General features: G+C 36.6%; 1 protein-coding gene across 1 annotated transcript in view; it reads right to left on the minus strand.

Moving 5' to 3' along the window:
* Nucleotides 1-6,812: 6,812 nt before the first annotated feature.
* The window catches only part of LOC135596455 (3-phosphoinositide-dependent protein kinase 1-like), a 29,838-nt gene continuing 11,647 nt past the window's right edge, over nucleotides 6,813-25,003 (minus strand). The window contains exons 2-9 of the mRNA XM_065088500.1: nucleotides 10,464-10,659; nucleotides 10,307-10,359; nucleotides 10,111-10,227; nucleotides 9,946-10,042; nucleotides 8,589-8,764; nucleotides 7,545-7,660; nucleotides 7,053-7,275; nucleotides 6,813-6,963 (exon numbers count right to left, since the gene is read on the minus strand). Coding sequence (XP_064944572.1) covers nucleotides 6,880-6,963; nucleotides 7,053-7,275; nucleotides 7,545-7,660; nucleotides 8,589-8,764; nucleotides 9,946-10,042; nucleotides 10,111-10,227; nucleotides 10,307-10,359; nucleotides 10,464-10,659 — 1,062 coding nt within the window. The 3' untranslated portion in view covers nucleotides 6,813-6,879. The remainder of the gene's footprint in view (nucleotides 6,964-7,052; nucleotides 7,276-7,544; nucleotides 7,661-8,588; nucleotides 8,765-9,945; nucleotides 10,043-10,110; nucleotides 10,228-10,306; nucleotides 10,360-10,463; nucleotides 10,660-25,003) is intronic.

Raw genomic sequence — 25,003 nt, forward strand, 5'->3', positions numbered from 1 at the left:
AGTATTTAAAATATAAATAAATAAATAAAAGGGGATCATGCTTTTCTCTCTAGTATTTTAAAAAAATTAAAAAAAATTGATCATAACAATTGTATAAAGGAACAAAATGTTAAATTTAAATCTAATGTGTGTACACTTAATGAGATTAATCCTATATTTATTTTTAAGAAGCAATAAGGTGTATCTTGATGATCTCCATATTGCTTTTTTTATTTTTATTGAAGATGCATATGTTCAATGAAATCATGCTTAATGAGTTTATATTTCGAAATTATGCATGATAATTTTTGTGATTTATTGCTTATTGATCTTTTTCGTAATGACAGTTTCTTTTTTAGTTGTGAGTGACATCACACCGAATCTTTTTGCTTATTATATTTTGACATTTTAGCACTTTATATTGACTATTGCATATATATATATATATATATATTGTGATGTCTTTGGATCTATGTAAGCGGAATTGGATCGTGATGAGATCATGATAATGAGACCGATTTCTCTTTAAGCACAGATCCTAAATAATCCTGGTCATAGGTTACTCAAGAGGGACATCGAGATAACCTATGATGAATTGATCCTAAATAATCCCGGTTATAGGTTACTCGAGAGGGACATTTAGGGATACAGTATAGGTGCTCATTGGAGAATGAGTTCACTAATTGATCCGCTTACAGAATGCTGGATTGTTGATGATGTCTTATTGCCAAATAGTAATTCTGTGATCCTAGTGGTGTATTTGGTCCTTAGACTTGAGACACTAAGGATGTCCTATATGAGTGCTCAACTCTTTGATACCAGACTTATAGGTTTGGATGTCCCAGATCTAGCATAACCGATTTTTAGGAGTTGTAGTCAACCTTACAAAGGCTATTGAGTGTCGATAGAGGATCATCCACTCTCGGTGTCATGAGAGGAATGTTCAATATGTTCTTGCTCAAACAAATCCTTGGCTAAGGTCATTCGGATTGAGAGAAAAAGAGTTCTCTAGGAGAATCTGATTAGAGCAAGACTCGTGTAGAAACCATATAGGTCTAACAGCATCATACTCGGTATATGGTCTTTGAGATATTAGATGGATGAGGGACTATATGTACATGGTAACTGAGGACAGATAGGTCTAATGGATTGGATTCCCCTATATCGTCTGGGGACTACGGCGTAGTGGCCTAACACGTTCGTAGTCGATGAATAGAGTAAATTATTATGGAGATAACAATTCACTAAGCTAGAAGGAGTTCTGATAGGTATGACTCACGGCCAGGTCAATATTGGGCCTAGAGGATCACACACATATGGTAAGCGTTACGATGAGTAGAGGTTCGAATATGAGATATCCGCTGGAGCCCCTATCTTATTGGATATCCAATAATCTCTTGAATTATTGGATCCTATGGATGAGATCCAATAAGAGCCCATGAGAGATTATTGGATAGAGATCTACTAATATAAGAGGCTTGGGTAGTTGGATGAAGATCCAATACCCATTAAGGGAGGATCCATTATGGTTAAGTTGATAGGGGGCCTCTATAAATAGGAGGGATTCAATGGTTCAAAGGCTAGAGCCTTTGCTTGCCTCTCCTATTCTCCTCTCCCTCTCCATCTAAGAGCAGGCCTAGAGTTTTGAGGAGTATCGTTGCAGCCCTCCTGTGTGGATCACCGCTAGAGAGGAGGGCGCTTGACCTCCTTCACCCTCTCCTAAAGATCTACAGGGACACAAGGATATATGATCTCCCTAGGTAACACAATCTACTCTATACGTAGTTTTAAGTTTCATGAATTATTTTGTATATCAATCTTCGCATAATGACGAACATCTTTTTGGGAAATTAGGGATTTTATTTTTTTATTCTTCCATTGCGCACGTGATATCGCCCCCAAGATTTCCCTACAGCTTGCACTTCTCAAAAGAAAAGAAAGAACTCACTAGCTTGCATATTGAAAAATGATGCAAAAATTTGCTAATTTTCATATCAAAAAACTTACTAGCTTACATAATGATATATGTAATGATGTTTCAAAAACCTAAAATTATGCAATGATATATGAAGTTTCAAAAACTTAAAATTATACAATGATTTGATATTATATCTAAAAACTTACTGGTTGCACTTCTTCCTTTTATTGATAACAAATAAGCAGAAGGTATGATGATAATCATGTATGGAATGATTGATTATGCATGATTTTATGATGACATGTTGCTTGGACTCATAATGATTTTATGATTAAATTTGCTATGACTTGAATTCAATTTGAATTTAGGGTTCTATCAATATAGCATATTGATTGGGGGAGTTAAGGTTAACTCCGCCATCAATTGGTTGTCATCATAAAAAAGGGAGAGATTATTGAATCTCAGATTTTGATGATGAAATCAATTGATATGTTTGTGATCTAATCAACATTTTTAGTGACGCATGAAGCTTTAATCAGGGAGAGACAATTAAAGCAGGAAGAACAATGTTGGGCCAGAGTGGAACATGTCAGATTTGGATGTCAAGCCAGAGGACCGATCGACATATCGACAAAAGACTTCGGGCCTTAGGTTCGGGCATCAAGCCAAGAAGAGCGAAAATTTCATTAAGGAAATCAGAGTTGCTGAGGTTAACTAGCCGATTGGGCAATAGACCGTAAGAGAGGATGAAGCGTCGAAAAATCAAATGAAGCCTCGATGAACCAATGACATGCCGGACAATATTTAATTCAAACTTTGTAATAATTGTCTAGATCGAAGTAGGTTTTAGGCGTAATTGGGTTGGAATTGGACCAACTCAATTAGAGGTCAATTGGGCCCAAATTTAGGCTGTGTTAGACCAAGTGAAAAGCCCAAACAGTGACCCAACAGATGGAATCATCGGTGGCACAGTCTCTAAGATTGTGTCAAGCAGTGGTACCGCCCAAACTCATTCTCCGAGACTGTCAAGCAGTGGTACCACCCAACACAGGCGGTGGTACCGCCAGTACCCTGAAAACCAAGGATAAGATATTTTTAGGCTCTAAGTTTGAATCCACTTGAGGCCTATAAATACCCCTCTCATCCCTGGTTAATATACACAAGCACAAAGAACTTAAAAGTGGAAAAACGTTGTAGTGATCACTCGAGAGATCCCCTCCTCTAGTTCTAAGTTTAGAATTCTATTTAGGGATGAGTGAGTGCTTGTAAAAAGTTGTCTCCTAAACCCGTGAAAAAGAGAAGAATGGTGTAAAAAGGTAGTTGATCTTCGCCCGTTGAAAGAAGATCATTAGTGGATGTTGGTGGCCTCGACGGAAGAGGAATCGACGGAGTGGATGTAGGTCATGACGATCGAACCACTATAAAAATCTGGTTTGCATATTCCTTACTGCTTAATCTCTTTATTGCATTTAACTTTACTTCATTACAGACTGTTCAATCCCTTCTTCTCTACTCATTCAAGAAAAACAAAAAGGTTTTCGTTAGAATCGAATTTTATCATATGAAGATTTCCAAAACTGACATTTTTATCCGCTGCATTAATTCACCTCCAGTGCCAACTCGATCCTAACAAATACATTTACTAATATTATTAGTATAAGATCACATCAAGAATCTATATTAAGTCTAGCATTTTTCATTGATAATAAATGAATTACCAGCCATATACATGATAAGCCACCTTGGTGTATTTTATTTTCTGATGATATTATTTTTATAGATAATTTTAAATAAAATAAATTTATGGAGACAAGTCTTGAAAACTAAAGACTTTAACTTAAGCATGACTAAAATTGAATGTGTATATACAATTTTTGTAATACCAAGTGTTGGCCTAAAGATATAATTAAGTTGAATAGATAAAAAGTTAAATTAAGTAAAATTTTTAAATATTTTGAATCAATTATTCAACAAGGTGAAGAAATCAATGAAAATATATTAATAATGTATAAAGTTGTATATATATATTGAAATTCTATAAGACTAAAAATGTATAAACTTGTATACCTTTTGGATACCTTGTATACCTTTTGGATAAAACTAAAAATTCTATAAGACCATTGTTAGGATGATGTGTTGAAAAGTTAAGAAACTATATATATATATATATATATATATATATATATATATATATATATATATATATATATATCACTAAAATGAGCGTAAAGTTACTAAGAATGATATGATAAGAAATATATTTACTCATCAAGAATTTGGCATCAATTCTAGAAATAATAAAATATAGAAAATTTATTTAAGATAATATGATAATATGTTAAGGGAACCTATAAATATAAATATTATATTTAAAAGATGTGAAGCAATTATAGCACGAGAGATAGAAAAAAGCTCAAAAAGATTTTATTAGAAACTGCAAATAAGTATTCAAGCTCTCTTAATTTACTTAAAGTATGACTTTTAAAAATATTTATTAACAACAAGAGATCCACGTAGCTGATCCAAAATAATTAGGATATTATAGTCTTATTATTATTATAGTTGTTATATGAAGATAATAGATGTTGATCTTATCATAATTCATGAATAATATTAATAAATGTTCAATTGAAAGTCATATGGTTTACGACTTCGAACTTCCAAAATCAGTTACTTGTTAAAAACTATTATGGATCTATGAGTGACTGTTATGGATGAAAAAAGTGACGGTAAGAGGTGAGGGCTACTCTGTATTTACGTTGATGTCGATACAATTATCGAGTAGCCATTTTGCTATTTTGCATCTATATTAGCATCAATGCATATGGTAGAGGTCGCTACGACATCTATAGCAAAGATGGTGATCACCTTGTTGTTGACTCATTGGACGAATTGCTCGACTCGAAACTGGAGTTGTTAGAGCTCTTGTCGCTCTTCCTACTGTCACATCAGTTCTAACATGAGCATGAAAAAGGAGAGATGGGGGCTTATGAAAAGAATGAAAGCTTTGGAAGGTTAACAAGTGTACGATTGTCGAGCTCCTAATGGATGTATTTGATGATGGTAGAAAAATATGGGTCTCTGAATTTGATGCTGAATATATTATCGTACTCATTGTCGACATAGTCGTCGAGTGGCTCTCATCACTCGTAGTTGCTCTCCTTATCAATAATAGCCACCTATGTCCCCTAATAATATCGTCATTTGTCACCATTAATGTCATTTGTCACTACCAATTATAACATTAAAATTTTTTTATCCTTTATTTTCGTGCTTCGGTTAGTCATACACGATTCAGATCGAACATGTCGTGCTTCGGTCTCCATAACATTGTACGAGGAAGATTGGTCTGCGACGACCATCGGGGATGACGTTGGTTAGTCCAAGTTCCTCTTGGAAACCAATGATGAGCTTGCAATCGAATGCGATGAGCTCGACGAAGGCTGAGCCGAAGATGTCGTAACGAAAACGGTGATGCTGGTGTTCGCGCTACTGCTAGTGACAGCCGCCAAACCATCGTCTGCAGCCTTCGGAGCCGGAGGCCTGTCTATGGCCAAAACCAGCATATTTTTTTAGTATATTTTCAATTTACAATATAATATCCATGGTACTTTCAATTTATAATAAATTGACCATAAGAGTTTATTTTCTCATATGAGTATCATTTCACTAATTTTAATTCTAATATTCCTTATTGCTTTACATGTCATAATAAGATATAGCAAGTAAAATAATTATTAAATTTATTGAAGTTTACTTATCATATTAATGTTAGCATCTAAATTTAGCGATAGTTTATAATTCCAAAATTTTATTTTTCACATGACTTCATTTATGACTTGTGGATTTATCCACTCCAAATGAAATTAGTAAGGATCGGCGAAGTTCTACCATATACTTTGATGTTGTTTTAGGGAGTCTTGTCACATTATGAAGATGCTTTTTCTTGATCTCTATGGGAATTATATATATATTGATCAATAAAGAAAAGAAAAAATAAAATATTTTCGAATATATATATAAAAATAATAATATTTACTTACCAACAAAAAAATTTTAAAATCCGCTCTTATATCAGAACCAGGTTTCGATCCTGGGACCTGTGGGTTATGGGCCCACCACGCTTCCGCTGCGCCACTCTGATTTCGTTTGAAAATCTTATCCTTTTATATATAAATACGCTATAACCAGATGAGCGAATAAGATCCAATTAACGCTATATCTTTAATTAAAGCATGTTTCTAATATGACAGTATTCCTTATGTCAAACTCTATGAAGAAGGATGCAAAGTATTCTTACTATATAACACACCTTCGCTAATAATATTCACAACACTATCTCAAGTAGACATGAAGTGTGTACTGCCTCCCTTTTATTCATATTTCATCCATTCCACACTGTTGTTTTCATGTATTCAAGTACTGATCAATTTTAATCCTCATGGTACTTGAAATGCTTCAGATTATCAAAATAATATTTTTAAATGATACTCCACCATAAACACTAATAATCAACAATCCACATATGGATAATCACCACACACAAGCATAACAGATGAGATACTAAAGCCACAAATACTAGTCTAACTATATGCCAAACTGGCCAAATACGAACTACGTATTTGTGGCTTGAAGCGATAATGACATAGATAAGTCTTTAGAAATCAGTTTTCTCGAGCATTAATTAATAGGATTAGAAAACAACAATGATATGCAAAATAAAAATGATACAGCTCTATGGCTGTAAATTTTGTAGTAAGTCTATCTGACATGGTCCCATGAGCAAACATCGACTCGTATAGATCTATCATGGTTCCGTTTGATCTATGAAAATGAAAAGAAAAAGGTGATACACCAACACAGGATCCTTCTGCAACTTTGCATTGCGGAACCCATTTTCATATTGTTATTATCCTTTGGGAATAATCTTGTAATTTGGAAGTAGTATCATGCTTTCGGAAGGCTGTGATACAGCAGCAGATTCAACGATGTTGAAGCCCTTCGATTGCCTTCTTCCACTGCCATGCCCGCTGTTTTGCATCCTCGAAAGATATCACTTTTTTGTGCTGTTATATAAAAAAATCCATGATAATTAAAATTTGCTAAAAAAATCGATGGAAAATATGGCAAAGGCTTGTTGGAGAAACACACACACCGTGCATATCTCGAAATGTGAAGAGTTCGCTACTTGGACGCTAAGCTCACTGGGACTGTGGGACCAGATTATGTTTGCTTCGGCTGTCATTTTGGAGGGATCCATGCAAAGCAATTTGGGCTTGTCAGTAAGAATGAGTTGCACTTTCCTGTTAGTCAGCTTCTGAAGCTTCTTCAGCTTTGAGATCATAACAATCACCTCTCCAGGCTCAAGAAACTCTTGCCTGACGCTCACATAAATGCAAATGTTATCCACTAGTGAACAACTTTTCGAAAAGCTTTCTGAAAAGCATAAAGAACCTGAGAATCAAGGAACTGACAGAATATAGATTTCATAAACTGAAACAAGTTTCACAAGTCCACAACAAACTGAATCAGCCAAAGACAACAACAGAAAGAAACCTAAACTAAAGATGAACATGATCACGCCAGACATGATTTCATGTGATCGTAAAAATTGGGAAAGGCAAAGCAAAACTTTGTGGGTACCAACCATCTCGAGTCGAATGAGTCGATCGAAGCCAGCCTAGAGATATGAGATTGTGTTTCCGAAGATGATGTGGCACCAGCATTTCCGAAGATGAAGTGAACGACAGGGAAGTGGGAGTCCTAACAAGGAGATCCAGTAGTAATTCCACACTTGAAATTTTTTGAGGCACACCAAATGGAAAATATACAATGATAAGATTCTTCCTTTACATATTGGATGACTAGGGAGACTCATTGCTTACATGGGTAGGGATGCCTACATTAAACCAAAACTATAAGTGTCCTTCGTTGGTAGCTAATTCCTAACAAACAAATATTCTTCAGCTTCTCCTGTAAATAATTGGCCATGCAACAAAAGGGCCCTGTTTCAAACATTGCCTTATTACTTGTACAATATGGTAGCAGTCTTAGCTGAGTTTACTTATTAAATCCTACCTCTCTGAAATAATTAAACAGGTCGATGCAATGCAATTAATAATTTGGAAAAACTATAAAAGTAATCTGTTTGACTTAGCTACCTTAAAAACACACTCAAATGATGGTTTTCCATATACCACATTACAACCCGTGAAGCAATCTTATGAATTTAGTCTCTAGCAATTCCATCTAGATAGACTTTTCTCTTTTTGTTGTTGTTTTTCCTTTTTCTTATTGGCAAAAGATAGGAAACATGTATCCAATGGATTTAACAGAAAAAATGAATAGTAAAAGTGTCTAAATACTGATTATTAGATAAATTTTCACTTGATCATGAAATTTTAGTATTGATGAAGAAAACTAAGTTACAGACCTGGTATTGCATAAAGTCAGGAAAATAGTAGAGCAATATTCAGCTGCCAGTAGAGGAATCATCAGATACTTATAACATAGTTTCTCTAATAAGCTACAGGATTGATTATTCAGGGCCATTCCAAAATAATTTGTAAACCCAAATAACTTCAGATGCAGTACAGAGCAAATATACGAGTGCACTAAAAAAATGGTGAAAGGAATAGAGGAAAATGATAAAAAGAGAATATAGGCATTACAGAAGTCTATAGTTGCTTACCAATAACTTATCAATAAGATCTCTTGCTTCATGTGAAAAGAACTCAGGAAACTTGAGGTCTCTTGTTATGATTCTTTGGAAAATTAGCCATTCACTGGCATCTTTAAAGGGAGATGAACCAGAAAGCATTTGATATAGGGTGCATCCAAGAGCCCAAAGGTCGTTCCTGGTGAAAGCTGCCATATATCAGAGAATGTTGCAACAAGATGTTCATTAAAAAATGAATGCAACGAAGATATCATATGGTAATCCTTTTACATATTTGTTCCTTTCTAATAGGCAGGCAACTATGAGATTCAAACTGGTGCAGCTTTTCCTAACTGACATGCTTCCTCTAGCTGATTGTCAGTCTACACATGCTCTTAATTGGATAGATCTGCTAATGAGGATATATTAACCATGAAAATTAGGGTGCATTAGCACTTGAGCAATTTCCAAAAATCCTTCTGCTTTAACCTAGGACCGAATCATTGAGGTTTTCCAGGCCTTTCAAATATTAAGGCTCCAGGCAATAGTTTGAATTATATAAATCCAAGGCAATATTCATCCTCGAACCTAAACAAGAAGGATTACACTTTGGGACCAGCAACCATCCTACCTCCAGTCACATAAATCATGTGTCATCAGAACAGTTCTCCTTAGAATCAGTAGTTAGTTTCAGAAACACATATTGGAAAGGCAGATCTAGATCATGAAATGATACCAAATATACAAGAGGCAAGATGATATGCTTTGAAATGCCAGCACTATATCTTAACCAAAACAAGCATCAACTAAAAGAAACTTTCATTCCATCATGCTTCTTGGAGAGAAAACTGGACTGTATCATTAACACTAAGGCCTGTGGAAAGAAGCCCTCTAAATTATCTGCCTAAAGAGTTCAGCTAAAGCAAATAACCACAGGAAAGAAAAAAAATAATTTTGAAACAATCAAGTGTTATATAACTACCAAAATCAGTGGGATGCTAGCCTGCCAGATAGTATATATCTAATGAGATCTAACTGTTGAATTGTTTGTTAATGTAAATTGAAATTGCTTATTTATGTGGTATATCAATAGGATAGATAAAAGTATCCAGATTAGTAGTGAAAAGTCCAGAAGCAATAAAGTATATGCTTACCTGGTTTAAAAATTGTATTCAACTATATTATTATGAAAAGGAAAAAAGAAAATATCAAAGAGGTTTGATTGAAGTTTCTAAAAAAGGACTAGAGAAACTACGGGACATATGCAGCTGTTCCAACAAAAGTACATGCCTTTTCATCTGAAAGGAAAACAAAAAGATAAACTATTAGTGCTGTTTTATAACCTTTTAGATATAAAATTTTCTGAAACATATAACTTTACTTAATGAACTTGGAAGAACTGTCATTTGGCTATCCCTAGTTGGCTTCACACTGCCAAAATCAGCAATTTTAATGTGTCCATCAGCGGTGAGTAGTAAGTTCTCTGGCTGCATCAACAGGATATAGTTTTAACTTTTTAAGAAATTATGCATAGAAGGAAAAGTGTCAAACTTACATATCTGCTGTTTACGTTGATGTCCCGATGAATTAATCCTACACCATGAATATATTCTAAAGCATCAACAACTTCAGCAGCATAGAAGCGAGCCTCATCCTCACTTAGATATCCTTTCTACAGCCAGACAAATAATATAGTTTGGTGAGTAAAGCAAACATTAATAAGAGAAAAAAATCTGTTATACAAATATTACCCTGGTTATTTGGTCAAATAGCTCCCCACCTTCACAACACTCAAGTGCCATGTCTTCAAGGTAACACCAACACATGCAATTATCAATCAACTTACATTAACCAACAGAATCAATGAAACATTTCAAACATGATTCAATGTATAAGATAAAGACTTACAAAGAGAGTGTGTATCTTGGAATGTAAAACACAGCCTGATTATACAAGGATGATCTAATTGATCAAGTACTATACGCTCCATCTTTACAAAGGATACTTTATTTTCTTTTGCAATGAACTTCTTGTCCATAATTTTCAAAGCATATACATTTCCTGTATCCTTCTTCTTTGCTCTGACTACCTGATATGTGAGAATTAGAGATCAAAACAACTATCTTTATGAACTATGATGCACTAAAGAAACTAAAGGCATGCATGCATAGAAAAAACAATATTTTTATAAAAATAATTCAATAAAAATACCAGTAAAATTGCCACAAGTATTAAACTACTTTTTCTATACTTCCTCAGAGTCCAACAATGTCTGCGTATATAAGTCTTCATGGATAGTAGGATGCATGTCTAGGAAGGCAGTGACATGCAATAAGCAACAGCAGCAACAACTTCAACAACAACAACAACTATTACTAGAGGCTTGTTTCCAACAAATGCGAGAAAAAAGAGAACAATTCAGTTCAAGAATATGAAGTGAAAAAGGCACCATAAAAGGCAATTAACACCTTGTACACTATAATTATTGACAACAGATGCAAGAAAAAAGAGACCATATAAGTTCAAGAATTGATGTGATAGAGGCACCCTTAAGAGCAATTGCGTTTATACATGAAATGCCAACAAACCATACTCTTATGATATTTGAAAAAGAAATCAAATGTTAATTATATGCAATCACAGTCAACCAACATGCCCTTATGGGTCCTCCTAGTTGACGACAAACCTATGAATCTAACTCTCGGAAAACACATGGAGATAATATGGATCAGAACCAAATATTCACTATGAATTGATATAAGGAGATGAAGACAAAGAAACAGAGGTACGGTATAAAGAGATCACATCTAGGGTGGTCCAATGCATGATGCTACTACCAATGTGATGTCCAAAGGGGTCAATTTATACAGCAATACTGTTGCAAGCAAAGAGGCAGGAGAAATCACATGGTTGATGGTAAATAATCACGAGAAATTGAAATGTAAGGGGGATCTTGTTTAAAGATGAAAAATAGAGTGCTTTACCTTATGGTGAAATAAATAATCAAAAACTTATAGTGGAACAGTCTAATCATCATGAAAAAGACAGCTGAAACTTTCCATTCATGTACAAGTCTCGATATTCAATGCTTTTTCTTCGAGATAACATATCTGTTCCCCACAATTCCATTTTCATTTTGCATCTTTAATTTTCAATTCACTTGTCCAGGAAAAGATGGAAATGGATTTACTCACTAAAACTAGCAAACAATATCCACTGATGTCTCTTCATCCTCTCCATGTAATGAGCTCATAGCAGCTGCTACCATCATCTTGCCGTTAGGGAAGTGTTGGGAAGAAACATGTTAACGCGGAATAATTCTTTTCCCTCTTTGTGTATTAAAATAGGTTTCTCATTAAAATATCAACTTGATATCAAAATGCTAATATCAATCAGCACAGTATAAACAATAGAGCAATAAATCAATCACACAGTGAGACCAAATCTTTTTAACGTGAAAAACCCAATGTGGGAAAAACCACGGGACCGTAGTCCACCTCAAACTTCCACTATCAATAATAATGATAACAGGTTTACAGTAGGTCTTCTCTAGAATAACTAGAGGATCAGAATAACATCAAGAACATAGATCTTGGCTCAAGAATAGCATATCTTCAGCACATATAGGTGGATCTCCTCCAAAGAGAATTCTAGGTCTCACAAAGTGGATATCGCAGGAAAGTATCTTAGAGAGGGTAAACTACAGATCAACACCGTTAGGATTGTAGAGTTTGCTGCAAGGATTCTCCACATACAATTTGGGCCGAAACTGACAACGTTTGGCCACCGATCGTCAAGCAGAAAAACTCAGAAACCTTACTTTCTCTCTCCTCTTTTCTCTGCACGCCGTCGCACGCTCTTACTCTAATCTCCCCCTAATTTCGTTCTCTCTAATCTCCAATTAGTTGATTTGGGCTTATGACCCAAATTGTCCAAGCCCACATATGGACTGGACCCAACAATTCTCCCCCTCCAGCTCATATGGTGGGCTGTACCAAGCCCGCTCTTCGCCTACATGCTTCAAGCTTCTCTTTAGGCAAAGACTTTGTCAACATATCTGAATCATTCTCATTGGTATGTACCTTTTCCAATTGTAATTCTTTCATCTCAAGCACATCACGAATCCAGTGATATCTCACATCAATATGCTTGGATCTAGAATGGTATGTTGAATTCTTAGAGAGGTGAATGGCGCTCTGACTGTCACAGTAAACAGTGTATACTTCCTGTTTCAAGCTCAATTCCTGTAGAAACTTTTTCATCCATAAAGTTTCCTTGCAGGCTTCAGTAACTGCTATGTATTCTACTTCTGTGGTTGATAGAGCAACACACTTCTGTAACTTAGACTGCCAAGAGACTGCTCCTCCTGCAAATGTCATCAAGAATCCCGAAGTGGACTTCCTGGAATCAGTATCACCTGCCATGTCTGCATATGTGTACCCTTCTAACACAGGTTCATCATCACCAAAACATAAACACAACCTGGAAGTACCTCTTAGATATCTTAATATCCATTTCACTACTGCCCAATGTTCCTTTCCAGGATTTGAGAGAAATCGGCTAACAACTCCAACTGCATGAGCTATATCTAGCCTAGTACAAACCATAGCATATATCAAACTGCCTACTGCAGATGAGTAAAGCACTCTGGATATTTCTTCTTTTTCTTTCTCACTTGTAGGACATTGTTTTGAACTCAGCTTGAAATGACCTGCAAGTGGAGAACAAACTGCTTTGGCTTTACTCATGTTGAATCTTTCAAGAACCTTTTCAATGTAAGTCTCCTGAGATAGCCAAATCTTCATTTTCTTCCTATCACGAAGAATCTTCATGCCAAGTATTTGTCTCACCGATCCTAAGTCTTTCATGGCAAAAGACTTACTTAGCTCTCTTTTAAGCTTTTCAATTTTTCCAACATCATGGCCAACAATCAACATATCATCAACATATAGCAGTAAAATAATAAAATCATCATCTGAAAATTTTTTCATAAACACACAATGATCAGATGTGGTTCTATCATACCCTTGGCTCATCATAAAGGAATCAAACTTCTTGTACCACTGTCTAGGTGCCTGTTTGAGTCCATATAAGCTTTTCCTAAGCTTACATACCAGATTTTCTTTTCCCTTGACTTTGAAACCTTCTGGTTGCTCCATGTAAATTTTTTCTTCTAAGTCACCATGAAGAAATGCTGTTTTTACATCAAGTTGCTCAACTTCTAAATTCAAGCGGGTAGCCAAACTAAGAACAACTCGGATAGAGGACATTTTCACAACCGGAGAAAATATTTCTTCAAAGTTAATACCTTTCTTCTTACTGAATCCTTTCACAACTAGTCGTGCCTTGTATCTTTGTTGTGAGCTATTGTTTTCAGTCTTCAATTTATAAACCCATTTATTCTTGAGAGCTTTCTTCTCTTTCGGCAGCTTTACCAAGTCATAGGTGTGGTTCTCAAGCAAGGATCTCATCTCTTCTTGCATGGCTTTAACCCACTCACTCTTATTCTCATGTAGAATAGCTTCTTGGTAAGTTTCTGGCTCTCCCCCGTCAGTAAGCATAACATACTCATGTGGAGGATATCTGGTAGAGGGTTGTCGCTCTCTAATGGATCTTCTCAATGGAATCTCAACTGGTGGTGGAGGTGCCTGTTCAGTTGGTTCAGCATCATCAACTGTAGGTGTATCATCACTAGTATTCTCACCACAATCTTCTTGTTCATCTCCCCCATGATCATCATGAACTACAGGTGAAGGAACTGGACCCAAACTCCAAGAAATATAAACAGAGGTTTCTGGCTTCTCAACATTATCACCATCATCAAATAATTGGTCTTCAAGAAACACAACATCTCTGCTTCTAATAATCTTCTTGTTCACTGGATCCCATAATCTGTACCCAAACTCTTCATGACCATATCCCAAGAAGATACATGCTTTTGCCTTATTATCAAGCTTGGACCTCTCATCTTTGGGAATATGAACAAATGCTTTACACCCAAAGACTCTCAAATGATTATAAGATATATCTTTTCCTCTCCATACTCTCTCTGGAACATCACCTTGCAGAGGAACTGATGGAGAAAGATTTATCAGGTCAACTGTAGTTCTCATAGCCTCCCCCCAAAATGACTTTGGTAACTTGGCATGGGAAAGCATACACATAATCCTTTCTTCAATGGTTCTATTCATCCTTTCTGCCACACCGTTCTGCTGAGGAGTTTTAGGAACTGTTTTCTCAAGCCTGATACCATGGAACCTGCAATAATTCTCAAAAGGACCCCTGTACTCGCCACCATTATCTAATCGAACACACTTTAGCTTTCTGTCAGTTTCTCTTTCAACATTGACATGAAACTCCTTGAAAGCATCGAGTACCTGGTCTTTAGATTTCAAAGTAAAAGCCCAAACTTTTCTAGAATGATCATCAATAAAAGTAACAAAATAAAGAGCACCTCCAAGAGTTCTAGTTTGCATAGTACAAACATCAGTATGAACTAAATCAATAACATCAGATCTTCTAGATGATGGATATGTCTGAAATGCAACTCTATGTGTTTTTCCAGCTAAGCAATAATCACAAGATTTAAGAGATGTACCTTGCAACTCTGGTAAGAACTGCTTTCTAGCAAGACTTTGAAGTCCCTTCTCGCTGATATGTCCAAGCCTCTTATGCCAAAGATCTATACTTTCACCTTTTCGAATTGCATTAATCTCTCCTTTGTGTAGCTTAGCTTCCATGACATAAAAAGAGTTAATATTCTTTTCTTTTGCCACAATTAGAGAACCTTTAGTGAGTTTCCATTTACTTTCACCAAAATAATGTGCAAAGCCCTCATCATCAAGTCTACCTGTAGATATCAAGTTAAGACGAATATCTGGAACATGCCTTACATCTTTGAGTATCAATTTACTCCCAATACTGGTCTCCAAGCAAATATCTCCAATACCCACAATCTTAGATGTACCATTGTTTCCCATTCTGACATTACCAAAATCACCAGCACTATAAGATCTAAAGAAATCACCATGAGAAGTAACATGAAATGAAGCACCAGAGTCAATTACCCAATTACTGTCTTGAGCTACAAGGCTAATACAACCTTCATCACAGACAATAGTGATATTACCTTCAGCAGCAACTGTATTGATCTCTTTCTCATTTTTCTTCGTTTCATTCTGTTCTCGCTTCCAAAACCTACACTCTTTCTTCATGTGACCTGGCCTATTACAGTGAAAATATTTGATATCTCTTCTAGACTTGGATCTTCCTCTATAACCATATGGATTTCTGCTATGACTTCTTCCACGTCTTTCTTGTTTTTCAGTAACAAATGCACCAGAAGAAGATTCACCCTATTATTTCCTTCTTGCATCTTCATTTAGCAAACTGTCTTTAACCATATCTATGGTTAGAGTCCCCTCTGGCGTGGAGTTACAAATAGTCACCACATACGTTTCCCAACTTTCTGGTAAAGAGCTGAGAAGTAATAATCCCTGCATCTCATCATCTATATTCATTTTCATAGCAACCAACTTGTTTGCAAGACTCTGAAATAGGCTTATGTGCTCAACAATGTTACCGCTGTTAGGATCGGAGCGGCACTAAGAGGGGGGGGTGAATTAGTGCAGCGGATTAAAACTTCGATTTTAACCAAAATCTTTCGTACGTTAAGAACGAAACTTGAGAAATTTAACTTGAAGGCGTGTTCTTAAAGTTGCGCAGCAAGAGCAATAAGGAACTAAAGCAGTAAGAAGATTTGCAGTAATGTAAATGACAATAATAAAAAGCAAACCAGAGATTACGCCGATTTTTAGAGTGGTTCGGTCAAATGACCTACTCCACTTGCGAGGCCCCTCTTCGATGAGGCTCCCACCTTCCACTAGCAAGTCTCTTGAAATGGAAGGGTAAACACCCCTCTTACAACCTTTTACAAGCAGCTCAACCTCTTACAAATTTTCAATAAGAAAGAAGGAGGAGAACTCTCTAGCAAATTGAAAACAAGACTTGCTAAGACTTTCTAAGACTTTTCTCTCAATCAAAATGCTTCTCAAAAGTTGTAACCTCAGCTGAGATTTGAGGGGTATTTATAGGCCTCAAGAGGATTCAAATTTTGGGCTCCAAAATTTGAATTCTCTTAGGGTTCCCGGTGCTGGTGGTTCCACCGCCCAGCCAGGCGGTGCCACCGCCCAGCGCTCGGGTGCTGGACGGTGCAACCGCCCAGCCAAGGAGGTGTCACCGCCCAGCACTCGGGTGCTGGGCGGTGCCACCGCCCAGCCAGGCGGTTCCACCGCCTGGCTTTCCGATTCATTGGTTTGGCTTATTTTTCGCCCAAACCAAATTTGACTTTGGGCCCAGTTGGCCCCTAACCAGGATATAGGATTATCTCTTAATCCTAATCCTAATTACAGGTGAACTACATAACAAAAACATCCTAAGCAAGTTTTTTAACCGCGAACGTCGAGTCTTGTTCCGGCGAGCTTTCCGACGAACTTCTTCCGACGGACTCCCTGCAAGCTCCCAATCTTTGTGATGACTTTAACGAGTAGCCGAGCCTTCTTGGTGATCTCCGCGAGCCTCCGACGATTTCTTCGGCGAACTTCCGACACGTTCCCGATTTCTTCTCGGACGGTTCCGGCAGCATCTCCGATGATTCTTCGGTCTCTTAAACGTCCATCGAGCTTGACTCCGGTATCCTTGCTTTATGTTTTCTGGTTATCGTAGTTAATCCTGCACACTTAACTCAATAATATGGATTAGATCAAATAACCCATCAATTGATTTTATCATCAAAATCCGAGATTCAACAATCTCCCCCTTTTTGATGATGACAATCAATTGATGACGGAGTTAAACGTAACTCCCCCTATCTATATGCCATATTATGAGAAGATAAAACACTTGAATTTCATCATTGAATTCAAGTATAAACCTATAAGCTCTAACCGTAGAACTTATCGTTATTCTCATTAAGCATAATGTAAATGCGAAACTTTGATGAAAATCATAAGTTAAATGATACTGGACGAGTTTCGCCACGATAGAAGATAAAGATTTTCAATATAAATTTCATGATATCAATCTTGTGATATTTTCAGGGATTTGCAAGTTATATAAGACATTCATATCACAAATTTCATATTAGCCATGCTATCGTTCTGGTGTAAGTCATCACTTCTCCCCCTTTGTCATCAACAAAAAGAGACAAGCCAGCTAATTGATGATCATAGAAAAAGGTTTAGCATTTATCAAGGTTCTTCATTCAAATTTTCCAGAAATAGTTTGTCCAAAAGACATCATCATCTATGCAGATTAAGACAGTAGTTTTCTAAAGGAAAGATCAGTTATCGTACAATCGATGACAAACATGAACTTGTTTTTGAACAGCAAACAGGACAGAAAAAAAATACATCAATTTAATCCTTAGGAGGTAATCCACAGTGCTGATACATGATATCTATTTTTTCATTCATCTGTCGTAGTGTCTTCAAAATTTCAACTTGTTGATTCTGAATTTGTTCTTGCTGTGATTTGATCTGAGATAGCTCCGCCATAATGATATCTTCAGAGGAGGAAACAGGAGCTGAAGGTGCTGCTCCAAAGGGACTAGGAGGAGGAGATTCATTTCCCATAAGAATTGGTGTTTCGGGTTGTTCTATTTGTGTAGGAATTGGATCCGTTCTTCTAGGCTGCCTAACCCATATGCCATTGCTAAAAGTGCACCTAAGTTTTTTTAGCAGGTTTTTATTTATTATGTTATATCGATCATTTTGAATAGATTCTTCATTGGGTGGAATGCAAATGTCATAGGCATGAAGAATTCTAGTGATTAACCTCCCATAAGGCAATATAGTATCCTTAGTCATAATTTCCTGCATGTGTTGGCGAATCAAGTACCCGAAACAATTATGCTGACCGGTCATAATCCAATACATGGTTCCTATCTCTAACTGACTTACTTCGTCAAGATGAAATTGTTTGGGGAATATGATGCTTGTGATAATGTGATGAAGAATTTTAGAGTTGAAAGGCATTAAGTGTTCACAGCTCTTGGGTAGGAAGTCAAGGTTTGGATTTGCAAAAATTGTATTCACGGCTTCGGAATAGGTTGCTCCTATTTTTTTGACGTCCCATTTACCTTTAAAATAGCAACCCCTATCTTTTTCAGTTATGCCAATTAGCTCACAAATGGTGCTGTCAAAAATTCTAATGGGTGTTCCTAGAATGTAAGTGCTTAGGCTATCATTGTCTTCATATAGGTTGGTATAGAACAATCTCACTAACCGTGGATAGATTGGTTCATCTATTTGTAGTAGAGGTAGAGCTTCTAGTTGAGCAAACCATTTAATTGGATCTAAGTCTTCTAGTTCATCCAAATCAATGTATTTTCCTTTATGGACACATCGTATTTCAAATTTTGGAAAGCTAAGGGCTACCTCTTTTGATCTAAAAAGGTCATGGTTATATGAATCTCCTTGAATCCTTATTCCTTTTGATCTCTTTGGAGCCATTTTCTAGACAGGATGATGATATCAATTGTTAAAAATAAGCAAGAGAAAGAGAAAAGAAAGGAGGGATTTCAAGAGTTACCTCGTGGAGATTATGTTGAGAGATGGAAGGCTTGGACCACCAAGAATCCTTCTCCAATGTGTCTAAGAGTTAGAATGAGGGTTAGAAGAAATTGGGAGTGGGTTTTGAGAACTCTCTCTTCGGGTTGGGGGCGGTGTCACCGCCGGCCCTAACCCTTTGGGTTAATAAGGGTCGCTCGGTCGGTGCCACCGCCAAACCGAGCGGTGCCACCGCCTGGCGCCCGAGCGCTCAGGCGGTGCAACCGCCAAATCTGGCGGTGCCACCGCTGGCATCCCGTGGAGGAAAAAATTTTCTTCCTCACCCCTTTTTTTTTGTTTGCTTCCCTCAAGATAATAAGTTATATTTTAATGGATCATTTTGAATTGAAGAAGAAATCAAATTCATAAAAGAGAGGAAAAGAACGAGTCATTTTTCGTGAATCTCATTTTAGGGACAATTTAACATGCCTAATTCCCTTCTAATGAATTCAAATTGATCTTCGTTCAGAGCTTTTGTGAATATATCTGCTAATTGATGCTTTGTGTCAATAAATTCTAGAACAACATTATTGTTAAGGACATGATCGCGTATGAAATGATGCCTAACGTCGATGTGCTTAGTTCTAGAATGCTGAATTGGATTTTTAGTAAGACATATGGCACTAGTATTATCACATTTTATGGGAATATTTTTAAAGTGAATTCCATAGTCTTCTAATGTATTTTTCATCCAAATGACTTGTGCACAACATGCACTTGCAGCTATGTATTCGGCTTCTGCCGTAGATAGTGCAACTGAATTTTGTTTCTTGGAAGTCCAAGAAACAAGTGCATGTCCTAAAAATTGGCATGTTCCGGATGTACTTTTTCTATCTATTCTGCATCCGCCAAAATCGGCATCCGCATAGGCTATTAAATCAAAATTTTCAGATTTTGGATACCACAATCCTAAATTTGAAGTTCCTTTAAGATACCTAAATATTCTTTTAACACTTTTAAGATGAGATAATTTAGGATTAGATTGAAACCTAGCGCAAAGTCCTACACTAAACATAATATCCGGTCTAGTCGCAGTGAGGTAGAGTAGACTACCTATCATTCCCCTATATGTTTTTTGATCGAAACTTTCACCATTTTCATCCATATCTAACTTAGTCGCAGTACTCATAGGGGTGTTTATTGCTTTTGAATTATCCATGTTAAATCGTTTTAACAATTCTAATGTGTATTTAGATTGGTTAATAAATATACCATCCTTAAGTTGTTTGATTTGTAATCCTAAAAAGAAAGTTAATTCACCCATTAAACTCATTTCAAATTCAAGACTCATACATTTGGCAAATGATTCACATAGTGATTCATCCGAAGAGCCAAACACAATATCATCAACATAAATTTGCACAATAAGAAAATTATTTTCAAAATGTTTAATAAACAATGTAGTATCAACCTTGCCTTTGGTAAAATTATTTAAAATAAGAAAGGAACTAAGCCTTTCATACCAAGCTCTAGGAGCTTGTTTTAAGCCATATAGAGCTTTAGTCAATTTGAATACATGATTAGGAAGAAGAGAATTTTCAAATCCGGGAGGTTGTTCGACAAATACTTCTTCGGAAATAAAACCATTCAAGAAAGCACTTTTAACATCCATTTGAAATAGTTTAAAATTATTACTACTAGCATAGGCAAGGAGCATCCTTATGGCTTCTAATCGAGCCACGGGAGCGAAGGTTTCTTCGTAATCGATACCTTCTTCTTGGTTGAAACCTTTGGCCACTAATCTAGCCTTGTTTCTAACCACAATACTATTTTCGTCTTGCTTGTTTCTAAAGACCCACTTAGTACCTATGACTAAGTGGTCACTTGGTCTAGGAACAAGCTTCCATACCTCATTCCTCTCAAATTGGTTCAATTCTTCTTGCATTGCAATGATCCAAAAATCATCTTTTAAGGCTTCGTCAATGCATTTAGGTTCAATTTGAGAAAGGAAGGCGGCGTTAGCACAAAAATTTTTGAAAGAAGAACGAGTTTGAACCCCTTTTGATGTATCTCCTATAATTTGCTCTTTTGGATGAGCATCTACATACTTCCATTCTTTTGGTAAAGAAATTTCGGAAGAAGATGCATTCAAATGGCTATTTTGAGGAGAGGGTTCATTTAAATTCAAATTATCAAAACCAAGATCATCATCAAAATCATTTTTCTTTAAATCGGAAATTTCATTAAAAACTACATGAATAGACTCTTCAATTACTAAAGTTCTTTTATTAAAAACCCGAAAAGCTTTAGAAACGGAAGAGTAACCAAGAAAGATGCCTTCATCGGATTTAGCATCAAATTTTCCTAAAGCATCCCTTTCATTTAAAATAAAGCATTTACAACCAAAAACTTTAAAATAGGAGATGTTTGGTTTTTTGTTATTCCATAATTCATAGGGAGTTTTGGATAAGGATGGTCTTATTAGGACTCTATTCATGATGTAGCAAGCCGTATTTACAGCTTCGGCCCAAAAGTACTTAGGTAAACTTTGTTCATTCAACATAGTTCTTGCCATTTCTTGTAGGTTTCTATTTTTCCTTTCAACTACTCCATTTTGTTGAGGATTTCTTGGAGTTGAGAAGTTGTGATTGTACCCATTACTTTCGCAAAAATTTTGAAATTCACGGTTTTGGAATTCACCACCGTGATCACTCCGAATTGATGAAATCATGAAGCCTTTTTCGTTTTGAGTGAGTTTACAAAATTTAGAGAAACACTTGAAGCAATCACTTTTGTGAGCTAAGAAATAGGTCCAAGTATATCTAGAGTAGTCATCCACAATCACAAAAGCATATTTGCTTCCACCTAGACTTGTTGTATCAATTGGTCCAAATAAGTCCAAATGGATCAATTGTAATGGTCTAGTAGTGCTAATTTGATTTTTTGGTTTGAAGCTTGTTTTTATTTGTTTGCCTAGTTGACATGCATCGCATACTTTATCCTTAATAAACTTTAAATTTGGAATTCCTCGTACTAATTCTTGAGATGAGATCTTAGATATTGTTTTCATGCTTGCATGGCCTAATCTCCTATGCCAAAGCCAAGCATCATCATTTACGACGGAGAAGCACATTTCATTACTTAGTTCATCAAGATTGATGGTATAGACATTATTTTGTTTTAAAGCAATCATAGTCATGTTATGATTTGGTTTTTCAATAATGCACATATTTGATTCAAATCTAACGATGTAACCTTTATCGCATAGTTGACTAATACTCAAGAGATTATGTTTCAATCCATCAACTAGTAAGACATCATCAATGGAAAAATTAAATTTGTTACCAATAGTTCCCTTGCCAATGATTTTGCCCTTGTTGTTGTCTCCGAAGGTAACGTACCCTTCTTCTTTGCTAGTGAGCATAGAGAAATGAGATGGATCTCCAGTCATATGTCTTGAGCATCCACTATCGAGATACCATCTCTTGCTCCTAGCTTGTGGGTTTGTCTACAAAAGAGGATGATTTTTAGGTACCCATTTGATTTTGGGTGCCTCAAAAATTGACCCACTAACTTTGTTATTTATGATTGAATTCTTTATAGTTCCTTTAGGAACCCATATTAATTTTTGTGAACTAATCTTCCTAAATGGGCATTTGTAGGCAATATGTCCGGATTTGCAACAAAAGTTGCATTTCATATAAGAGGAAACATGTAATGTAGGTCCTTTTATGAAAGTGGTAGGATTTTGATGCAATCCTTTTACAAATCCAATTCCATTTCTATTTGCGATGTGACCCTTGTGTGCAAGGATCATATCTAATCCTTTGCTACCAACCTTAAACTTGTTTAAGGTTTCCTTAAGAAGCAAATTTTCATTTTTTATTGCTTCTAAGTGCTCACACTTAGAGCATGGAGGAGTTTGAATATTATCAAACTTATCTTGTAGCAAAGCATGCTCTTTCTTTAAGATACTTAACTTCTTGCTAACAGTTCTACATTCATCAAATAATTCATGAAAAGCGATAGAGAGTTCTTCAAAAGATAAATCTTCATTAAGTAAATCACATACCTCTTCTCCTAAAGCCATTAGCGCGTAATGAGCAACTTGCTCGGTGTTGGACTCCTCTTCTTCGGATGTGCTTGAATCATCCCACGTTGCCTTGAACGCCTTCTTCTTTGATGTCTTCTTTTTGGCTTGAGGACAATCGTTCTTGTAGTGTCCCGGTTTTTTGCATTCATAGCAAATCACTTGGTCCTTCTTTTGTTCAAATTTATTTTTTGTATTATTTTTAAATCTGTTCTTTCTTAAATATTTTTTAAACTTTTGAGTCAAAAGTGCAATGTCATTGTCACTGTCCTCATCACTTGATGTTCCTTTCAAGTGGTCTTCTTGTGATTTGAGTGCCATATCCTTCCTGTTCTTTGGAAGGGGGTTCTCGAGCTCGTCATGAGCTTGACATGTCATTTCGTAGGTCATTAGAGACCCAATGAGTTCTTCAAGAGGGAATGCTTTAAGGTCTTTGGCCTCTTGAATGGCCGTAACTTTTGGATCCCAACTTTTAGGGAGGGATCTTAAGATTTTAGTTACTAGTTCAAAGTTAGTAAAATCTTTACCAAGAGCTTTGAGTCCATTGATGACATCCGTAAACCGGGTGTACATGTCTCCAATGGACTCACTTGGTTTCATTCGGAAAAGTTCGTAAGAGTGCACAAGGATGTTGATTTTGGACTCTTTCACTCGGCTAGTGCCTTCATGAGTGACCTCAAGAGTTCTCCAAATATCAAAAGCCGAATCACACATTGAAACACGATTAAATTCGTTTTTGTCTAGTGCACAAAACAAGGCATTCATAGCCTTTGCATTTAAAGCAAAAACCTTCTTCTCCGATTCATTCCATTCGCTCATCGGAAGAGAAGATTTTTGAAATCCATTCTCGACAATAGACCAAAGCTCAAAGTCCATAGAAATGAGGAAGATTCTCATGCGAGTCTTCCAATATGTGTAATCCGACCCATTAAACAAAGGTGGTCGTGCAATAGAATGGCCCTCTTGCATGCCGGAGTTGCTAGTCATAGGTGCCCAGCAAGCCAATCACGTGAGTGATGGCACGTGTGACTTGATACAGAATCTTTTTGCTTATTATATTATGGCGTATATCACTTTATAACTATTGCATAAATGCATATATATTGTGATGTCCTTGGATTTGTGCAATGGGAATCGGATCGTGATGAGATCACGATAATAAGATCGATTCACCTTTAAATACATATCCTAAATAATCCCGGTCATAGGTTACTCGAGAGGGACATCGTGATAACCGGATAGACTGGTGTGCTGTATACCCGTCCATATGATGGATGCAGCTGGTCTCATAGCTGCTCGTGTAGGGACACTAGGGATACAGTACAGGTGCTCATTGGAGAATGAGTTCACTGATTGATCCGCTTACGGAATGCTGGATGGTTGATGATGCCTTATTGTCAGACAGCGATTCCGTAGTCCTAGTGGTGTATCTGGTCCTTAGACTTGAGACACCAAGGATGTCCTGTATGAGTGCTCCACTCTTTGATACCAGACTTATAGGTTTGGCTGTTCCCAGATCTAGTACAGCTGGTCATTGGGAGTGGTAGTCGACCTTACGAGGGCTATTGAGTGTCAATAGAGGATCATCCACTCTCGGCGTCATGAGAGGAATATCCTATGTGTTCTTGCTCAGACAAATCCCTGGCCAGGGTCATTCGGGTTGAGAGAGAAAGAGTTCTCCGGGAGAATCCGATTAGAGCGAGACTCGAGTAGAAACCGTATGGGTCTGACAGCACCATGCTCGATATACGGTCTCTGGGATATTAGATGGATGAGGGACTATAGGTACATGGTAACTGAGGACAGACAGG

Source organism: Musa acuminata, chromosome BXJ1-11, assembly GCF_036884655.1.
Source record: "Musa acuminata AAA Group cultivar baxijiao chromosome BXJ1-11, Cavendish_Baxijiao_AAA, whole genome shotgun sequence".
Taxonomy (NCBI): Eukaryota; Viridiplantae; Streptophyta; class Magnoliopsida; order Zingiberales; family Musaceae; genus Musa; species Musa acuminata.